General features: G+C 35.3%; 3 protein-coding genes across 4 annotated transcripts in view; 2 read left to right on the plus strand and 1 right to left on the minus strand.

The window, feature by feature from the left end:
- Window positions 1–5,779: 5,779 nt before the first annotated feature.
- The window catches only part of LOC142339298 (uncharacterized), a 49,718-nt gene continuing 35,511 nt past the window's right edge, over window positions 5,780–19,986 (minus strand). For both annotated transcript variants that reach the window (XM_075389235.1, XM_075389234.1), the window contains exons 12-18: window positions 19,635–19,703; window positions 19,469–19,548; window positions 15,982–16,093; window positions 7,547–7,639; window positions 6,941–7,047; window positions 6,654–6,774; window positions 5,780–6,380 (exon numbers count right to left, since the gene is read on the minus strand). In XM_075389235.1, coding sequence (XP_075245350.1) covers window positions 6,303–6,380; window positions 6,654–6,774; window positions 6,941–7,047; window positions 7,547–7,639; window positions 15,982–16,093; window positions 19,469–19,548; window positions 19,635–19,703 — 660 coding nt within the window. In that variant the 3' untranslated portion in view covers window positions 5,780–6,302. The remainder of the gene's footprint in view (window positions 6,381–6,653; window positions 6,775–6,940; window positions 7,048–7,546; window positions 7,640–15,981; window positions 16,094–19,468; window positions 19,549–19,634; window positions 19,704–19,986) is intronic.
- LOC142339929 (uncharacterized) lies at window positions 8,078–9,034 on the plus strand. The gene is made up of 3 exons (XM_075390292.1): window positions 8,078–8,467; window positions 8,729–8,773; window positions 8,847–9,034. Exons 1-3 carry the CDS (start codon window positions 8,243–8,245, stop codon window positions 8,877–8,879), a joined length of 303 nt encoding a protein of 100 aa, XP_075246407.1. The 5' UTR covers window positions 8,078–8,242; the 3' UTR covers window positions 8,880–9,034.
- LOC142339930 (uncharacterized) lies at window positions 12,229–14,125 on the plus strand. Its single transcript, XM_075390293.1, has 5 exons — window positions 12,229–12,397; window positions 12,765–12,985; window positions 13,424–13,468; window positions 13,547–13,605; window positions 13,892–14,125. Exons 1-4 carry the CDS (start codon window positions 12,340–12,342, stop codon window positions 13,583–13,585), a joined length of 363 nt encoding a protein of 120 aa, XP_075246408.1. The 5' UTR covers window positions 12,229–12,339; the 3' UTR covers window positions 13,586–13,605; window positions 13,892–14,125.

The raw sequence follows: 19,986 nt of genomic DNA on the forward strand, positions 1-19,986 counted from the left end.
GATTTGATTTTTTTCGGTACAGAATTCCGCCAACAAATAAAATTTTTAGAAATCAAGTAACTGAATAAATTATACTTCACTGTCGTCGATAAACTCTAAATTATTTTGAATAAAGCGTGCGGAAAAAAGGTGAGCTTCTGAGCAAGGAAAAATGTTTATCGGAAAGATTGCAAAAACATTGCGCGCCGAACTTCACCAAAAAACTATGCACTCTATGTGTAGAGAACACATTTCTAGTAACGTAAATTCAATAAAGTAATCTCATCTTCGGTCTCTTTCATCGGAGAGTAACTGTTTTACACGTTCTGTTTGGACAAAGTCGAGTTCCCACTTTTTTGGCGGGATCAGTTTCAACTTTTGTAGTATTGGCTTCGGCCATCTTGAATTGATGTATCATCAACAGCCGGCAAGGGATAATTTAACAATAAATCAAAAACGTATGTAGAAATGTCTTATAAAAGAAACTAGGCCACTAAGATAAAAGTCCATTGCTACTTTTTGTGCAGTCGCACATTTATTATCCTCGCTTATAACATTATGATTGAGAGCAATTTGGAACACACAACAATCAAAAAATCAGGCGCGAAAATTTAGCTTGAGAAGTCAAATAAGAAAACATAGCTGGCAGATTGCCAGAAAATAGCCGCAATAGATTCGTAGATCGGCAGTCTAAAAAAAACAGTAAAAGACAGACCAAAAAAATTTGTCTTTTCATTGAAGGCTGATCTGTTATATTTTGATTAAAAATCTGTATAAGTTATTGCTGCCTCTATTAGCTGATCTCAAATAACCTTCATTTAGAGTGACACACACCCATTTGACCTTATCTCTTTGAATTAAAGTAAATAAAAGTCAATTTCAAAGTGAGGAAGTCATTTTTGAGAGTGAGGTAAGTCAAGTGTGACCAAAAATTTAATCACGTGAATGAACAAAAAAACTCGCTCCACTAAGAGCGAAAAATGACGTCACGTATGCATTTCAGTTGAAATTGCATGAACGAATGAACAAAAAGTGGCTGTGACGTCATATGGTCGTAACAAAAATCATGACGACGAAATAAAAAAACATAGCAGGACAAGTCCTGACGTACAATTCAAAGAATTTTCATTGACTTAACAAACAACTAGACCTAGAAGGGACAATAAGTGAATTGGGAAAACCATTTCTAAAAAAATCAGATACAAAAAGAAAAAAAAACAGAAAATAAATGTCAAAATGCTTCCAGGGAGAACAAAAAACCACTAGTGAGATATGTAATTTTGATTCTAACAAAAAACTGAGTCCAGAATGAGCTGTGAATTTAATTGGAAAAACTATTTAGAAAAAAAATCCGATCCAAAAAATCGAAAAAACAGAGTGAAATTGCCGCATGTGAACAAAAAACCACTACCGAGAAACCGAATTTTTGTTCAAACACCGTTTTCTCACTCTACTTCAAAATTAGAGCGAAAAAAATTCACGCCACAAAACCACTCGCTTTTTCGCTCCATTTCCTGTTTCGGCGTGACCAAAATCACCACTCCAATTTGACTTCAAAAATCATGAAAATGTGTGAACAGATCTTAAAAACATAGCCGGAAGAATTCCGGAAACGACTCGAAGTAGAAATCTGACTATTCTCACTAATCAGATGCATCACCAGCATATTACCAATCGACAGACATTGTAACCAATCCATAAAGAAAAGACTGGAGAAATGGAAACTTGACAAAGGACAAAAGCAAAAAATAATGTTCTCTAAAAATCCAATTAAAATTCTCTACAAAAAGATAACATGCAGCTTCCCATCCACAACTCATAGAAATCAATTAGTTATATATTTGGCTAGATCAATCTCCCACCTAGTACTTGCAGAGAAACGTTAAAAAACAAACCAAAAAACTAAATTTAACGAATTAGAGTTTTGTATAATTTGTTTAAATGAAAAATGCCCTGCTAAGCCTTCAAGTGCAAATTCATAGTATCAACACCTACAAAAATGCTCCTTATTGAGAAAACGTGACCAACAAAAAACATTAAATTGGAAGAAATAGGCAAAAAAATTCAGAAAAAAAAGACAAAAAGTGGCCAAAATTTGCTCTGATTTACTCGATTTTCTTTAACAAAAACAAATCAAAACTAATATCAATCAAAATGAGAGACACCCTAAAGAGCTACAACAACTGAATTCCACTAGAAAACTCCCCCAAATGCTATCAAAGGTTGAGTAAGAATAGAAACGACATCTAAAACCAAATTGACCAAAAAAAACGAGAAAAAGTAAAGTGTTTTTTAAATTTTACAAGAAAAAATAAAGCCAAAAAAAGTTACTTTGTTTAAATAGAGCAATGAAATGCTTGCGAAATAATGGGCAAGTCATAACAAGCTAAAAAAAATTGTCTACGATAGAAAAAAAAACAAAAAAAGGCAAAAAATTAAAAAAGTGGTTAAAAAAGTCTCTATTTTTCTGTCATTTTTCTTCAGAAAGAAATGTTTTATACCAACAAAATTGTAATCAATTGGTATCCCTGATATTTTTTGAGTACCGAGCTTCTATGCAAATTGCACTTAAAGCAGTAAAACATTACAAAAGGCCAAAATACATTAAATTTCGTCGAAAAATCAGCAAAACTGATCAAAAACCTCCAAATTTGCATAAAACTCAAATTAACTACTTGAAACCTTCAATTCCTATCAGAACGAGCCCAAATCCAATACAATATTATAATCAAACCTCATAAACAAGAAAAATTGCAAAAAAACTGCTTTTAAAAGCCGCACGTGAACAAAAAAATTTCGCTCGCTCAGAGAAAATTTTGTCACACATCAATTTCGCGCTCTCTCAAAAACAGCGGTATGAACAAAAAACCACTCTCTTTTCGCTCCGCTCTTCACTTTTGTTCAGCAACCAAATCACTCCAAATTTTTCACGCGTTTCATTTCCCGCTTAAAAATTCGCTCCAATAAAATTGATTAAAAAAAAGGACTTCTCCAATACTCCTCTTCGAGTCGTAAAAAAAAAAGACAGCGCCCCAATACAATTCAAATTCTTTGAATTGTAAAAAACCAAGAGAAGGCCAATAATAGCCCCAGCTATCGCTGTGCGGCTATTAAACAGTAAGGGACTCATTTTGCACGAAAGATACAAGCACGAACGGAGTGATGAATAACTTAATAGTCTAGCTCTGCTGTAATAAAAATTAGTTCTGTTATCAGTTTTGGCAGAAAAGAAGTATTTCTTCATCTCTGTGGGAGAGAGTGGTCAGGTATGAGGGGACAATTTTGCCAATATGTGCCGAATGGTACAAACAAACGGAATTGGCAAAAATGAGTTCAACGATTAGTTCTATAATTTGCTGCAATAGTTTGAAAGCTTTAGATGTGTGAAGACTGAAGTAGATATCATTGCTTAAATTAAGTTCTACTTCACATGAATTTTGTATAATCTGTAAGAAGGCAATTAGCAAAAAGCTCTCGGTTTAAGTGAGATGCTTATAACTTATCAAGACGAGATGCTCATAACATTATCAAGAGCAAAATATTTATTTTATATTTGAAAATGCGTTAAGGTTCAAAATATATTAATCCAAGCAAGCGATAGAAGTATTGCATAAAACAGGATCCGCAAAATACTGGCTCAATAGAGAGCATTTAATCTCTTTTTATATAGCGAAGTAATTTATATGAGAGGAAAATGTAGCAAAGAGAATCTTTGTTTTGTGCTACCGACTTTTTTTGTCTGGAAAACATTTTGTCTGGAAAATTGACTTTCGTCCCCAAGAATGGGCTAGACAGGTAATGAAACCTGGAAGGCATTCAGTTACTAGCTCTTTTGAGTTTTCATTAGCTCTAAGTACGGCTACCGAAGCTGCTGAGAAGAATCAGAAACAAGGTGTGAAGGGTTCAGGCAGTTTAGGCCGCTCAGTCCCCCTGTTTTACGCGTTACCCCGCAAACTCAACCCCTTTGAGACCCCTCCCCCTCAAAAACACCCCCATAATGCACCACCTTTTCTTTATTTTATCCCTCTCCAAAGTAAGCTTCAGATAGCTTTCCTAGCTTCCATAGCTCCTGGCGAAGCCAACCTCTCGTTAATCGTTTGACAGCAACTTGCCTGACGTTATCCGGTTGTGTTCAGTTACTCTCAAACCATTTTTGAAGCAAATGTTGGTAATTTGCGTGTCTTTTTCTGCTTCATTTCTGCTTTCATTTTGGATATTTTTCCACAAACTAGAAGTCTCTTGGCTAGACCGTCCCTTCCACTGATACATTTTGGCTCGACTGGCGTGTGAGAACAATTCGCTAGAAAAAAGCATTTCAGCAATTTTTGATTTTCTGTTGGTAACTTTGCCAAAAAAATGTTTATGTGATTTTAGGTCTTTCAAAGGAATCTTGTGTTAACCTTGGCCCTCAATTGTTGTCAGAACTGTTTTAATGCTCCTGGGCGAACTTGAAGCCATTTCTTTTATGTCCTCTTATGCAAAAACTTATTTGATCGTATTGCTATTTTATTCTGCAACATTCTTTCACTCGGTTCAATTCAATTTCCGGGTGACTTTTTCACTCCTGAGAATTTATTGCGCGATCTAAATTGCTCTTTTCAAAACAGGTGCCCCTAGAGAAAAAATTTCAGGATTTAGAGATCAGTGTTTTCCGAAGTAGGAAGTGGGTGACGAAGGGTTTAGTTGAGTAGGTTGTCGGCCCAGTTTGAATAGGGAAGAAATTTTATAGGAAGCGAAATTCGGAAAATGACCTTTCGATCTTAAATATTACCATCAAGTTCTACTATGTACACTCGTTGTCAAAGAAAAGACACAAAATGCAATTTTACATGTTAAAGTGCCTGTTTTAGAAGCAATTTTTGTCAACACGTCGGCCGTTTCTTTTGATTTTTACATTAATTGATGCATGATAATAAACCGGATCTATTTAACTTCTGATCATAATGCGTCGATTGATAAAAACCGACGAAACAGCCTAAGTTTTGTTGTGTAAAAATTGGTGTCCAAAACAAGCAGATTACCATAGCAAAATTGCATTCTTTGTGTTTAGTTTTGTCAACAATTGTATAAGTACCTAAGCTACAGTTAAGCGCCCAATGTTCCAAAACAAAGTCAATGTTCTTAAACATTAGTCATTGTTCGAAGACAGAGTCAGAAAATTTTCTTTAGCTAAAACAATGTAGAATACCAATACTCCTCTTTGAGTCGTAAGACACACGTTTACAATGATTGCTTCAAATTCGTTCGAGATCAAATAAAAATTATACTAAGAAAACTGAAGGCATGAAGTGCTAAGGAAATCTGTTTAACACTAAAAAAGCTGACATTTTTGAGTCAAGGAAATTGCTAAACCATTGAACCCTCGCTTTGCTGGTAGGCTTGAGAAAATTTTATTGAGCCCAAATTTACCACCGGAACAGCTAGAAATCGGCGGGCCATAATGAAACCTTCAATTCAATAGAACTAGGCGCCGATAGGATATACACTCTTTTCATATTTTCACGTGGCATAGCAACATCAACAAGCAATTACACGAATGAAACACGAAATTCAGGTCAGTCTTGGGAAGCTAACACCTTTTGAAGCCATCCAAACCAATTATTTAAACTTCACAAGTAGAAAAAAAAATTATGCGCCATCAAAAAACATCACAAAAACCAGACATCGGGAAAACAGAGAAATTCACAAATTTCACAAAACAGAACTTCATCGTCTGCCAACCAATTTTGGTTCATTGAGCACGATAACTTAAAAAATTTTTGCAAAGATTATACAGCCTGTTAATCCTTTTTTTGAAAAATAAACTTAATTAATTCAATTAAAGAATGCTTCAAATTATCTCAATATAAAATTAACTTTTAAAAGGAAGTCAAAGCACAATACGAGGTGAGAACGTCAGCTGCACAGAATATCTTTGTAACCTTTACAACTATTTCATTGACACAATGAAAACGCTAACAAAACAAATGAAATGAAAATAGAATTCTGCTTCAAATTAGGCTAAAAAACAACTTAAAACGCAATCACCATTCTGACATGAAACTACTAAGTTGTTACAGTTTTTGAGCTACTCAGTTGCTGATGACAACATACATATAATTCAATGCAATCTGAGCCATCGCCTGTCCCACCGATTGATTGGCATTTTGGGAATATAATTGAAATTATGGCCATATAGTGCAAGAATAATTTTTAATTGCAGGACAGGGCAACACGTCCACTAATTGTTATCAGGCTTCTGTCAAAATTGAGACACAAATAGGAGCCAATGGTCGTTTAATGTTTGCTGCTCCGGTTAATTATCTGGCTAGTTTCGGATGCTTTCAGTCGTAATTTTCTCTTTCAGCCAACTTGCTTATTAAATTTTCACACAACTCGTTCATTTCCTTGTTGTCCTTCACCTAAAAAGTTCAAAATCCTTCAATTTTCTGACATCGTGAACCCTATTCATTACTTAGACAACGTATCAATCAACACATAAAATTAGATGAGGCATTCGGAGTTGCTCTCTCGCCATGCTTTCTAAGATCGCAACCCGGACCTCAAATAACATTTATGCAGTTGTGCCTAGAAAGATGCAAAGCTAGCAATGTAGCGCTTATTGCTTCTATTGTAGATCTACATTGCAAATCAGTATATATGGATGATAGGCAGACGAGGCGTGACTAACTTACCTTTCTTTCGTAGGAGAGCTGGAGTGCATCATTGGCCATCTTGAGTCTCTTCAGCTCCATCTCCAGTCGAGTGATTGTGCCCTTAAGAGCCCTCTCGTTCTCTTGAACTTGCTGCTCAGCTCTGTACGAAAAAAAACAAGTGTTCTCTATAATTCCAGAGACAGCTAATAGTAAAAATTAAGATCGTCAATGCCTTCGAAATTTAATGATGGTCGTTTTAATCATATGTATTATACTTAGACATACCAAAAGGTCGCCAGAGGTAGTCAAAAGTGAGAGATACTAACTCGGTGAATCGCTCCTCCGTGTATGTCTTGAGAGTAGCGTACATCTTCTCTTCGTCCACAATCTTCTGATGGGCTTTCTGCAGCTCCTGTTTCAGCACTACCTCATTCTGCAACACAACACGATAAACTAACTGGGAAATTTACGCATTTACTAAGACCACTCAGTTATTCGTCGCAACATCTCATAAATTTCCATCAACCCCAGAAGTCCATAGATTGTTTTCCACTTAGTAGGAACGGTTAACGTGCATTTTATGTTCATTTTAAACCCGTTCAACAGAATTTGAGTAAGGGGCATTAAAGAGAAATTTTTGAGCATTTATGAGCTCCTTCATTCTATTCGATTTGAGGAGGGGTATTTTTTTTGGTTCGGTCGCCTTCTCCCTTTCTCAGAAAGTACCTAGTTTTTAGGTTGCTACTCATAAACTCGATATTATGATGTGTTTGTGGCAAATTGAACTCGTTCTCATTTGATACAGAAATGTATCCTTGAATACATCTCATAAAAATTGATTACAACCGGAGAATAACCCAGTCAGTTTTCAGTTTCAACTGACTCTCAATCAGTTAGAAATAATCAAGTCAGTGCTGATTGGGTTTACTAACATTCTTGTACTGTCCGATGGCATCTCGGGCTTTGTTGTATCTCTTGAGAGCCTGATCGAAGGACTGCTCCAGAGACTGCAGATCATTCTGATACTAAAACAACTACCACTCTGAAGCATGTGAAAAAAGCTGCAGCACATTTTTACACTAAACTCTTTCCAAATTTTATATAACTGTGTTATTGGCTCCACTATACAAGACGCATACCGTAATGAGTAAAGAACTTCTACTATCTTTGCTTTTATGAGTACTGAGTCAGTTTTACTTGGCTGTTAAAAATTACTTCTGCAGAATTTAAACTTTCAAAACAGAGCTGTAGCCGTAACTACGCGTAGTTGTACTAAATAATTTATCACATCACTACCTGACCACCGATATATCCAATATTAATAAGTCATAACCCAGACAAGTTGTCACTAATTTGTTCGAAATTACTGAACAAATGTCAGATAATCCACTTCCCTCTTAAGACCTATTAATTAGGCGAAAACAAAAGACAACCCTCATATTCTTTCAACCTTCGGGCAAATATTCAGAGCCAACACTTGCGACTATAAATTAAAATACTAATTGAAAACCGATCATTATCAGATTTTCATAATTACTCAATTCATTTATCAACCTACAAACGCACTCTGCACACGCGAAATCATTTTACTCCTCATTTGAAACTTCTCAACATTATAAGTTAAAACAATGTCGTCCTATTCAAGCGAGAGACACGAAGAACAACGATTCTCTTCCTCCAGTGGAGCGGTGTTAGTTGGTGCGAGTGCAGGGGTGGGGGCGTACGTGTTGCCAGAGGCTACAATGGTGGGAACAAGCACCGATGTGGTGCCGGGTGCTGCCTTCTACAGACACCAAAGTGCATACAAGACCGAGAAAGCAGACGGACTGGGCAGAACTTCACGCGTAGAAGCAGTTAGTATAATAGATCAAACAACAAATTCATACAGGTATCCTCCTCCACTCACCAGCTTAGTTGTCATAAAACGTTTGCGCCTTCCATTAATCGTAATAATGGGTGTTAGAAGTAAATCTGTAGACCAAAAGCTCATTCATACTTGAACAATACAATCTATTGTAACAGAAATCTAACGTATTGAGTCCTTAGAAAACCCACCCTCAATTTCAATCTCATTAATCTTTATCTATTCACAAATTTTCAAACACTTTGTTTAGACTCGATTTGAGAAACGAGACGCTGCATGCAAACAACTGGAAACGGTAATAAAACAATTTTCAAACACACACAAACTCTCAAATTGATACGCCATTGCATAGTTCCTTTTTATTTCAGACGCACAAGGAGCTAACAACCCCTGGAATATAGAAATGATTGACAGTGGATAACCAAAAAGCTACATCGTGAATCACACACAGCTCACAAACTTCATCAATGCCACAAAACCAACAAAATGCAGTAAAATTATTTTTAAACAGCTTCTTATTCAGATTTCAGATTCTCGAATAAAAACTTCCATTGAATTGCTCTTGCCTGAAAAGCGGCTAGAAAACAGTATTGAGGTATAAGCAAAAGCTCTGCAGAGTTAGCAACCATGTTTTTTGACAAGTCACATGATCATATCAATGTCTAGCATAAACACCAATTCAGTTGCTAAGGTGTAAAACTTACTTAGAAAAATTGTTTTCCCCTTTTGAAGCATAATTATCTGGTGGGCACATAGTTTAAAACCTATTAAGAAGACCACGGCGCCATATAAAAGATAAATTGCCTTAGAATTCAGACATCTACATTTGGAAAATAAACCGACTAACGTCGGATGAATTGCACTCTAACAACAGGTGGGGCAATTTTATTATAGGGGGCGTAGCTTTGAAACGTTCTATGTGTGCAAAAAACAACCCACATTTCGCTCACAATCGTTTTTATATTAGAGACAAACTTTATTTCAGATATAGGGCAACTCGGATCACTCAAGAATGAAGAACTCGAGTATGAACACGTTACAAAAGAAGTCTAAAAAGGTTTAAGAACAAAAGCAAAAACGGTCAAGTGATAACTTTTCATAAAAAGGAGGCATACGTTTACAATATTTGCTTCGGTTTAGACTTAGGGAGACCACCTGCTTGAGTAAATGGGGACAGAAAAGCACTGCAGAAAAGTGGAGGGATGGTGTCTAAATCTACCGAATCCAAAATTTCCTTCCACGCCGTGAACTCCTGCTTCCTCAGCAGTTTCGTAACGTACACTTAGAGTCACTTATTAATGCTCCAACAGAACTGCAAGCAAATTAATGTCTTCGCGTCTTGTTTATCCCGTTTCTTTTGACGAAAAGTCAAATAACTTGAGCAAGCAAAGAACATCATTAAAAAAAACGGTTCAGCAACGGTCGAGTTTGCTTGCTACTCGGCCAATAACAGAACAAATCCAACCAAACCAAAACAACAAAACGACTTCTTGAAAATACAAATTTCTAATCAAATTATTTAACTTCTATCAATGTAATTTAACAAGTCTTACATTTATGCTCTTGTGATTAACTCAATTAAGAATAAATTTTTATAATACTATCATCAACAGAGGAGAGTTAGCCACATAATAAGAATCAGAGGAGAGTTGGCCATAGAATTCGAGAGGAGAATTAACCACAGTTTTTAAGATCACAGTTTGTCTCAAAGTCACCAAGATACACTGCTCTATAAATTTTCCTAAGAATATTACCCTGAAGCTTCTAAACAGAAAAGGAATTGCGCAGAAAAATGCGAACGTCAGCAAAAAAACAGGCCCATCGTTAAATTTCTTAACCATAGCCGACAAATTGCCGGAAAAAAACCGCCGTTGACGCACATCGGGATTGAAACAAATAAAAAGAAATATAGAAATCGAAAGAAATTTTCAATAAATGTACTAACTCGGTGTGCAGTTTCAGTTATATTCGAAAACTATACTTAATTCAGATTTTAAACGGAAATTTAAGCTTAATACTAATCTCAGGTAGTAATCGCTCTGATAACCTAATGCACTTACTTAATGACCGGGCTTTGGTTTATACCGCTTCCTTTTATTTTGCTCTTTTGACATTTACCAGATTAATTACATTATTGCTTAATTCAATGCGTGAAAGAATTTAAAATGCATTCAGTTGAAACAATGAGTGAAGTAAGCCACGAGTCAAACGTGAAAATCGTGACCGATTTAAAACGAAAAACGCGATTAAAAAAGGAATTAAAAAAACAGCAAGACAGGCCCGGACACAATTCAAAGAATTTTCATCGACTTAACAAAAATCTAGGCCTAGAATAAACTCTGAATGGATCGGAAAAACCATTTAGAAAACAATACGATCCAAAAAATCGAAACACAGTAAAAAACAAAAACATAACCGACTAACGTCGGGCGAATTGCTCTCAAACGACCGGCGAGCGGTTGGATTGGTCAGTAGCTAACCATGGGGGGGGGGGTGCACCGGGGGCTGATGGGGGGCAGCACTGGGTTGGGGGGGGGGGGCAAAAGCGCGGCGGTGGGGGGGGGGGGGGTGGAGCCAATAGTGGGGGTGGGGGGTCATCAAGGGGGGGGGGGTGTCTCGACCTCTATGAACCGCCCTTCACACCATAAGTATAAGTATAAGTCTCCAAAACAGTTTGAGCTGAAATAAACCTGAAAGGCTCTAAGAGCACTTAATGCCCGCTGGGCGCTACCTGTTTATCCCGTTTTTGAGGACGAAAAGTCAAAAGCGTCAGACGAAAAATTGGTCAAGCGAAAAATCGCATAAAAAAGACCGACAGGACTAATATAATTGCTACAAACTTCGTTTGAGAGCAATTAAAACAGAAATTGCCACATGTAAACAAAAAACCACTAGCGAGAAAGCGAATTTCATACATCGTTTTTTAATACTTTGTAATCCGAGCAAAAATTTCACGCGGCAAAACCACTCGCTTTTTCGCTCCACTTCCTGTTTCAGCGTGACCAAAATCGTCACTTCAATTTTACTTCAAAAATCATGAAAATGTGTGAACATATCTTAAGCAAACACAGCGCCGCAATACAATTCAAATTCTTTGAATTGCAAAAAGGAGAGAACCTAAATAATAGCCATTGAGAGGCTGACAGCTGCTATTAAAAACAAAAGTTAACTGATTCATCAAAGACAACAAATAGTTGAAACTAAAACAACAACTTACTTGCTACGTAAGGGTCGCTCCACAGATCAAAAACACGCCATCAAAATAATATTTCCATTCGTTAAATCCACGATGAGATCAAAAATAGTTTTCGCTATCGCTACGCGGCTATTAAATTTTAAAAAGACTCTACAATGCTATGACTGTATATATAAAAAACAAAAAATACAAAAACCCATTCTGGCCATTTTGAAAAATTTCAAAATACATAGTCACTTTTGAGCGACCGATTATGAGGTAAATCAAGAGAATCCTTGGCCATTGGGCTAAAAAATTAGGGTCGACGCCTGAATCTGGGAATGAACATAATCTGAATCTCATTTTGCAAATAACGATTCTTGATATTCATGAAAATCATAATATTCAATTCCCTGAGAAAATTGTGTAAAGAATTCACAATATCGAGCGAACATTTCCCTACTAACAAGAACAAACAAGCAAAATTGCACTGAAATCCTCAAAATACATCGAGCAAACAATAAGGCTAAAAATACTCGGGGAACAAAAGGTTTTATAACTATAAATACCCAACTTATTTATCCAACATCACAGTAACCAGGAGCTTCAATTTATTTAAGCTTTTAAACATCAATTTATCCTCACATCATCATAACAAACTTTACCTCGTTTCATCGGCTATAAAAATGGGAGGCACACAAGAGCAAAAACAAAAAGAGGTTGAGCAAGAGAAAAACAGCAAAGGTGAGCGAGCTATATTCTTAGTCAAAAAATAGTTTAATCTATCCAACTAGATCAAATCCTGATGCTGATTGCTTCATTCAAAACAGCTTCTCAGTGAACTCGTCACTTTGATGAGCAATAAAGAGCATAAAAATAGAACAAACCAAAAAATAGGATCGATATCTAGATTAGAACAGATCAAAATTTTAAGTTTCACGGGAAACAATCTATCCTCTCCTGAACTAAATTTTAGAAAAAAAATGATTTGGCGTTTCTTGTCACAACAGAGGCGAGTTCTTCGACGTATTAGCAAGATAATCACAAGAACCTTGTTCAGTTATCGATAAGTTTTTGCTACGCGACCGTTGAAGTGTTACTATATTTGCAGCAACATCTTCATGTCAAATCAAATGGGAAGAACCTGAACCAAAGCAGAAGGTTTCTCCACATCAGGTAGATGATTCGGAGTGGCCCTCATGCCATGCAAAGGATTCTCACTGGGAAGAACCCGAACAGCTAACAGTCTCAGGGCCAGTTTACTACAAGCACGAGAGCTCATACAGGACAGTGCGAGGGCTACCAAGCGGTAACAGAAACATTGAGCAAGGGGTAAGTTGCACGGCTATTTTCATTAACACAGCCATGTTCGGGAGGTGGTGCCAAAAATTTACACCATGAATTTATAACCTCTTCAGAGGTTTTGGTGGAATATACTTTGAGACTAGACTGGTCGACCTCAAAGAGCACCGAACAGAGACCTAACAGTCTATTGTTTTACCAGATCATCCATTTCTCAAGACGAAATGTCAATTGCTCAGACAAAAATCAATGCAGCGAAAAATCGCGTAAAAAAGACCAACAGTATCCAAATAGTTACTTCTAACTTCATTAATTGAAATCAAATTTTAGCTCACTTTTAATCATCTAATTCAGAATTTACGGAATTCGGTGCTTCTATGAGGCAATTTCAGACAAACAAGGAATGCAACTATTAAATTAACTTTGGATAACTTTCGCAAATAAAATGTGCTTGTCTTTCTGTTTTAGTCTCGCCTGGAAATCCGTGATGCCAAAGGTCGACATATCGAAAAGGTGAGAGAGCAACAATATCAAGACAATGAACAAAATTGATTCTTTATTTTGGTTCGCTAATTTAACTTATGTTTTCAGAGATTCATGGAGCAGGTACACAACGAGACTGCATCTTGAAACGCTAAAGATCTTACGAGGTAAGTACATCTTTTCCACAAAACGATAAAACCCCAACATGCCTATGAGATTTGTCATAAGTTCATAAAATTGTCTTCTTCCGGTGTTCTAAAAAATTGGATCGAAATAATTTATTGATGATAAAGTTTTGAGTCAAGCAATTAAAGAGTGAGCCTTCTTAAAAGAGATCTCGAACAATCTAGTGAGGTGTTATGTGGCAAAACAATTTCATTTTATAACGTTTTATTGAGCCTTCTGTTATGTGGCAAAACAATTTCATTTTATAACGTTTTATTCGTATTTTAGCAACAGAAGATCAAGAAAGCAACAGAATCATGGCAACAGCGAACTCAAACTTTCAGATTCTTCTGAAACTTAACTCAACTGAACTGACTGCTTTCAAACAATTAACAGACTGATAATAATGACTTACACAACTTTGATACTGAGCAAACATAGATGTTATCTTTATTAATTGCTCACTAGTATTACTAGATTCTCTACTAGCATGAATACACGAAATTTATTGTTCAGACCCTACTTAGTGGAGGTGGGAACTGTATGGTCAGATGGTTTTTTTGTTCAGACTAGACAGTTGTAGTTCTATCAGTAGCACGTTCGCCAACCGTAAACCAATGTTTTAGAATTTTCATTGAATTTGGTCTTCTTTCAGGAGTTTTTAAGGTTTAGGTTTAAAATTTTTGTAACATCGGATGATTGACCCTTATTTCGTCCAATTTTTCAAAACTTTTCTGCTCAAATTTTGTTTTATTTTGCTAAAAACAAGTTCATATATGCTTAATGAAGTAATGTATATCATATTGTAAAGTAGACAAAGGGTCGGTATACTTCTATGTCTGACTTTTTGTGCTAAATTTTGGGTGATATTCTGATAATTTATCCTCTTTCTAGAACCAAATTATTTATTTTAGCTAAAACTGCTGAGGTTCTCAACAGAACTGTCACAAAACCTCTAAAACCTGTTCAAAAAATTCTCTGGAGTAGAATTACTGTTAGTGGAGCCTCAAATGCGTAGCAAAACAATTTGAAACTACAGTTCTGTCGCTAATTTCCTGATTTAAATCGATTTAAGTTACTTTTGTTCCTTTTTAGCATCATTTTTGGTCAACTGTGGACATTTTTAATCAATAAATTGGGCAACTTATATCAAAGAAGCAATAAAGTGGCCATTGTAGGTCTCATCACGTCTTGGAAGTTTTAAGTTTTCAATTATTGGCATAAGATTTTTATGGCTTTGACAGCATGAATTTTTGTAAGTATCTGTAATTTGGAGTTCTGCCTCGATTTGTTGCTAATTTTGTAGTCTCATTACTGAGAGATGCATTTCGCTCTGTATTGAAGCATAAGTTCAGTTTTCTGCAATGATTTTATGCATAAAAAGTTTCATTGTTTACAATTTTGAAGACTGCTAATTGTTTTCCTGATTTTCAAAATATTTAAAATAATTTTCCAATCCTTGCCCCTTGTTGTTGTTTTCTGTCGACTTGAATCTTAGTGTCATTGATTAAATGTGCCATCTGCTTTCTAATGGGACAAATGTCAACCAAAACAGAGCGTTTATTTTAAAAAGTTTGTCTAGTTTAATACTTTGTTTTTTTTTGTGTGTGAGAAAGTTGTAGTTTTGCACGTATATGTTGTTTTCTGCCGTCTTGTGTCTCAGTTTTACTTATAAAACACTTCGGCTATTGAGAACTCAAGAATCTTGTTTTTGTTCACATGCCGTGCCCTCTATCATTTTTACTAATGTGTCGCCTAGCCGAATCAGGAAACAATATTAGCTGCTCTCCAACTCTAAATGATGTGCAGGATGTCTTTATAGCGCTTCGTGTTCTATTAACTTTTGATGCTATTACTTGCAATTTGTATTTGAGTTTTATCAAATGTCTTTGTGCTATTTTGTCTCCTTTTTTCGCAAAAACGTTATGTACACTTGAACACGGTGTACTTGGCTTTGATAACTGCAAAACCATTGTCGTTTGATGATTTAATTTGAAAACTGGATAGAATTTGAATTCAGAATCTCATTTTTTGTTGTTTGGAAACCGGTGTTTAACAGATTAAATATTTTTTCAGCTTGACAAAATCTTTCGCTTGATTTTTGTCAACCAAATGCATCGAGCAGTTCAATGGATGTCCCTCTTAGTGATCTAAAAACTCACACGTATTAACTTCACTGCTATACAAGCTAGTCCTGATTTGAGAACCCATCAAGTTTCAAAGTACAAACATAAATTGTTTTGAAACTTTCCCCATTTCTGTTTCATTTGATAAAAATCCACAAACATGAATCAGCGGGATCGGAACATTATATGCAAAGGCAAATTACCGGGCTCTTCCTTGTTTTGTTAAAACTATTAACTTAAACTCTAGAGTACCTCTTCGTTCTCTTGGCTTAGTCTGTTAATCTCCTTCTGTAGATCACCCATGGCTTTGTCTTTGATCACACATAGTTGTGAGAAGGCATCCTCCAGATCATGCAGTACCACACTGAAATTACAAAGAACACTCAATTATCTCACCGTCAATTTTTTATCTCCTAAACATCTTTCAACAGCTCAACCAATGTTACAACGTTAAGAGTGATTTCTTTTTAACAAGACGAACAAATCACACAAGTATTCCTGGAATCACAAAAAACAAGAAATGTTGAGACACTCCTATTTCATGTAATTTTTCTTCAAATTTCATTATAGGAAATTTGAATTTCAAGATAAGAGGCGTTTGTATCATCGAAACCAGCATCTATATAAATGAACACTCACTAAAAATCTTCTCCAAAAACAGACCTATAAATTTTGGCAATTTCAGCGATCCGTTTCAAACCATTGGATTTAGAATCACAAGAAGCTCAGAGCAACGAGAATTGAGTTCTGATCAGGATTTTATTGTTTCGACCCCTCTAGAGGGGGGAGGAACTATATACTCAAATGGGTTTTTTTGTTCAGACAATTTTGGCCGATCGATAAATTCATTGTAAAGAGTTGAGACTGGTATCATTAGAAAACTCGTCCAACGTAGAATATGGAATTAAAAAGATTTTTCTGATTTTCGTTTTTTACAGGGAGTTAATGAAGTTTAAACTTTTGCAAAAACAGAGTGAATTCCGTTCATTTTCACATTTTCCGGAATTTTGACTAAAATATCGTAAATTTTGCTTAAAGTTTTTTTTTAGGAAATTGTTGTTGATTTTATTTTTAAAGACAAAAAAATATTGTCAACTATTTTTATTTAAATTTTTTGTCAAAAATTCTGGCTAAGTTTTTCAAAATTCAGACTTTTTCATCAAAAACAGCACGAAACAAGTTTCTTTAGTGCACTTTGATTAAATTTACAAAATTACACACCAAAGCACCACTATCACAATCTTTGTAGACTCAAAAGGGGGCTTTTTCTACTTCAATTTCTATATATATCTATATCAAAAGCATTCGAAAAAATAAAGGTTCCTAATGGTTGAACAGCAGTAGCAGGGCTAGCTTTGGACCAATCTTGGACTCTTACAAAACAAAAAAAAGCGGATTCAAATCAGTCGGTTTTCTTTAAATTAGATCTTTTTTATATTAATTAAAGAACAGAACATTTCAAATCAAATCTCTGTAGTGATCGGTCCAATTGGCTTGCTAAGCAGCTCCAAAGTAGTGCATATAGTTTTTTACTTGGAAGCTTATGGTCGTTTTGACTTTAAAAATATTTGATTTTTAAATAAATATTGGCTTATTGAACTTTTACTATTTTTTTTTAATTTTGTCAACTTGTAGCTTAGTGTCAGCAAAGGAAGAAGGCTTTTTCATTCCAATGATTTAAAATTTATACTCTATTGTGGCTTTCCGCCTTAAGTTATGGTTTTCTGGCTTTGATACTACTAGATGTCACATTTTTAATTTTTAGGTATTTGCACAATTTTCATGTTTTCTAGTTTTGTCACATTATCACGTTATTGATATTTTATATCTTATTATTGGCTATCAAAATCAGTCACAATTGATAATATTAAAATTCTTTCTCGAAGAATGAAGAATTTAATTGAATTTTTTAATTTTGTCTTTAACTGTCGTTTTTACTTTGTTTTTCTTAGTCGTATAAAATTTCGTGTGCAATGACCCGGCTTCATTGGATTTTCATGCATGAATAGATCAGCTGACATTCTGATATCAGTAGATAGCTGATGGCTTTCACGACTTTAAAAACAATTGTTTTCCAAAAAATGACATTACCGTCGCATTTTTGTTCCTTTTGTCTGTTTGTTACCTAGTCTTGTTAATTACAGGCCAAATATGACATCAATGGTGTCAAGGGAAGGTGTAAAAAGGGGATTGGTGTCACAAAATCTAATGTTTTTAAAGGATGCATTATGACTTTACTGGCTTCGACAAGGGTTTTTCACAAAAGTAAACTAATTTTTTGATTTATGTCATATTTGAGGTTCTTTTCGTAGACGTAAGACATATTCTGGATAATTGCAGGTCTCAAGGGTTTCCTTTGGAAGAATAAACGAACGTATTTAATTTTTTTAAAAAAAATTAATGGCTTTCATGACTTTGAAAATATTTAAAAAAAATTCTTAATTTGGCCTTTTTTTGTCAACTTGATACCTAATTTTAGTAAGAGAGATCACATATTACATTATCGGTGTTCAAATAAGGTGCAATTGAACATATTTTGGGGGCCAAAGAATGGCTTTACGGCTTCAAAAGCGTTTTCTGGCAACTTTTGATTGATTTGTTTCTTTGTTTATTGTCTACTTGTTCTTTTCGTAAACGCATAAAATATTGAATGCGACAGTTCTTCACTCCCTTCTATGGAAACATTGGTAATAAGCGAATTTTTCAACTTTACTGTTTTTGTTCTTTATTGTCTATTTGTTATCAAGCCTTATTATGGCTTGGTCCGATATCTTTTTTGGTGAATAACAAGTTATTTTATTTAGTTTCAGTTTTTTCTGACGCTATTGTGACTTTGTTATTAGGTTTTGTTTTTTACAACGGACAAAGTTTTTGATGCAATTAATGTTTGTTGTTGTAGTTTGATTTTGCTGTTCGTCTTGACTCGCTTTCTTAATATTGGCATAACCCATCAATCTAATGCATCATTTTTTACTCCACTGAGTTATTTGCTTTGGAGCCTATCTTTTCGTTCATACACCAACTTTTGAAAAATACTTGAATTTTTGGGTTTTTCTATCTGTTCCTCATTTGGTAGACAATTATGCCAAAATTGTGAATGAGCGCGATCGCACATTACCGAGAATCCTTGTTCTTAATTTTATGTTCAAATAGGTTCTGTAACTTCAAATAATGAAGCTCTGTAAAGCACTGGACTGTTAAGATGCATTGCGCTGATGTTGATTTATAATTTCCTCCATTTATTAAAAAGTGAGCATGCAACATAATTATTAAAAAATTGATTAAAACTAGCGTCAATAAACAACCATAGCAACAAATTTCAATAAACACGCTTAAATGATGTGCGGCAAAAATATCAAGAACCGCTTTTGAACTTGTAGATCGTGCTCCAATAACCGCATTAAAAATTGGATTAACTTAAACGTAGCTGAACGAACGAAGGATGAACCACGGACAATTTTTGGTGGCGTCTAGGATAAAGCAACTTAATGTCTTTATCCTAATTTATAATGTCTTTAACATAATTTATCTTTTTTGAGAAGTCAGACAAAAAAAAGCATAATGAAGACAAGCATGATTAATATAATTGCTACACACTTCGTGTCACAGCAATTAATTATGATGCAAATTTTAAGTAAGCCAATCGAACCGATTAAAAAAGCGGACATGCTGCACTAAAAATCGAATATTTCGTTGCTTGCTAAGGAGTTAAACTTTTTTTGCAGAGTGTAATGCTTACGTGGTCACTGCTGCCTCCTCTGTGTACTTTGACAATTCCTCCTTCATTTGAGTGTTCTCATCACGAAGACATTCGAATTCCTACAACACAACAACTCATCACATGGTTCAATCTGCGTCACTGCATAACTATGGTGACCAATCAAGAATAGTGAAGTAATTGTTACCTTGAAAAAGTCTTCTTTCACATCCACGGGCAAGTCAGCTTTAGCACCAAATGCACTCGCAGCACTGGTCTAAACAATACGGAACAACCTCTACTGTAGTCTGCCTTATTTAGCTTTAGTCCTTTTTGAGAGCTGGTATATATATACAACATTGGTATTACCTTGGCTTCATATTTATACATCAGAACACATTCAACATCTTGACACACATTTAATTAACAGTCAAAAGTAAAATGTCGACCTAATAGTCTATTTTTCACTGAACTTGCGCCAATTGACTCAATGGTAAACCAAATCTTATTATCACCTAAGACTGGCCTAGCGATAACACCACACAATTCAAGTGCAGCTG

This window comes from Convolutriloba macropyga, chromosome 5, assembly GCF_964194025.1.
Source record: "Convolutriloba macropyga chromosome 5, txConMacr16.3, whole genome shotgun sequence".
In the NCBI taxonomy this organism is placed as follows: domain Eukaryota; kingdom Metazoa; phylum Xenacoelomorpha; order Acoela; family Convolutidae; genus Convolutriloba; species Convolutriloba macropyga.

What these genes read in the sequence shown, in the direction of transcription:
- LOC142339929 (XM_075390292.1), top strand. Translation starts at nt 8,243, where the DNA reads ATGTCGTCCTATTCAAGCGAGAGACACGAAGAACAACGATTCTCTTCC. An exon ending in GAACTTCACGCGTAGAAGCA is followed by an intron (nt 8,468 to 8,728) that starts GTTAGTATAATA and finishes CACTTTGTTTAG; the next exon opens with ACTCGATTTGAGAAACGAGA. An exon ending in CATGCAAACAACTGGAAACG is followed by an intron (nt 8,774 to 8,846) that starts GTAATAAAACAA and finishes TTTTTATTTCAG; the next exon opens with ACGCACAAGGAGCTAACAAC.
- LOC142339930 (XM_075390293.1), top strand. Translation starts at nt 12,340, where the DNA reads ATGGGAGGCACACAAGAGCAAAAACAAAAAGAGGTTGAGCAAGAGAAA. An exon ending in ACAGAAACATTGAGCAAGGG is followed by an intron (nt 12,986 to 13,423) that starts GTAAGTTGCACG and finishes TTTCTGTTTTAG; the next exon opens with TCTCGCCTGGAAATCCGTGA. An exon ending in AAGGTCGACATATCGAAAAG is followed by an intron (nt 13,469 to 13,546) that starts GTGAGAGAGCAA and finishes TTATGTTTTCAG; the next exon opens with AGATTCATGGAGCAGGTACA.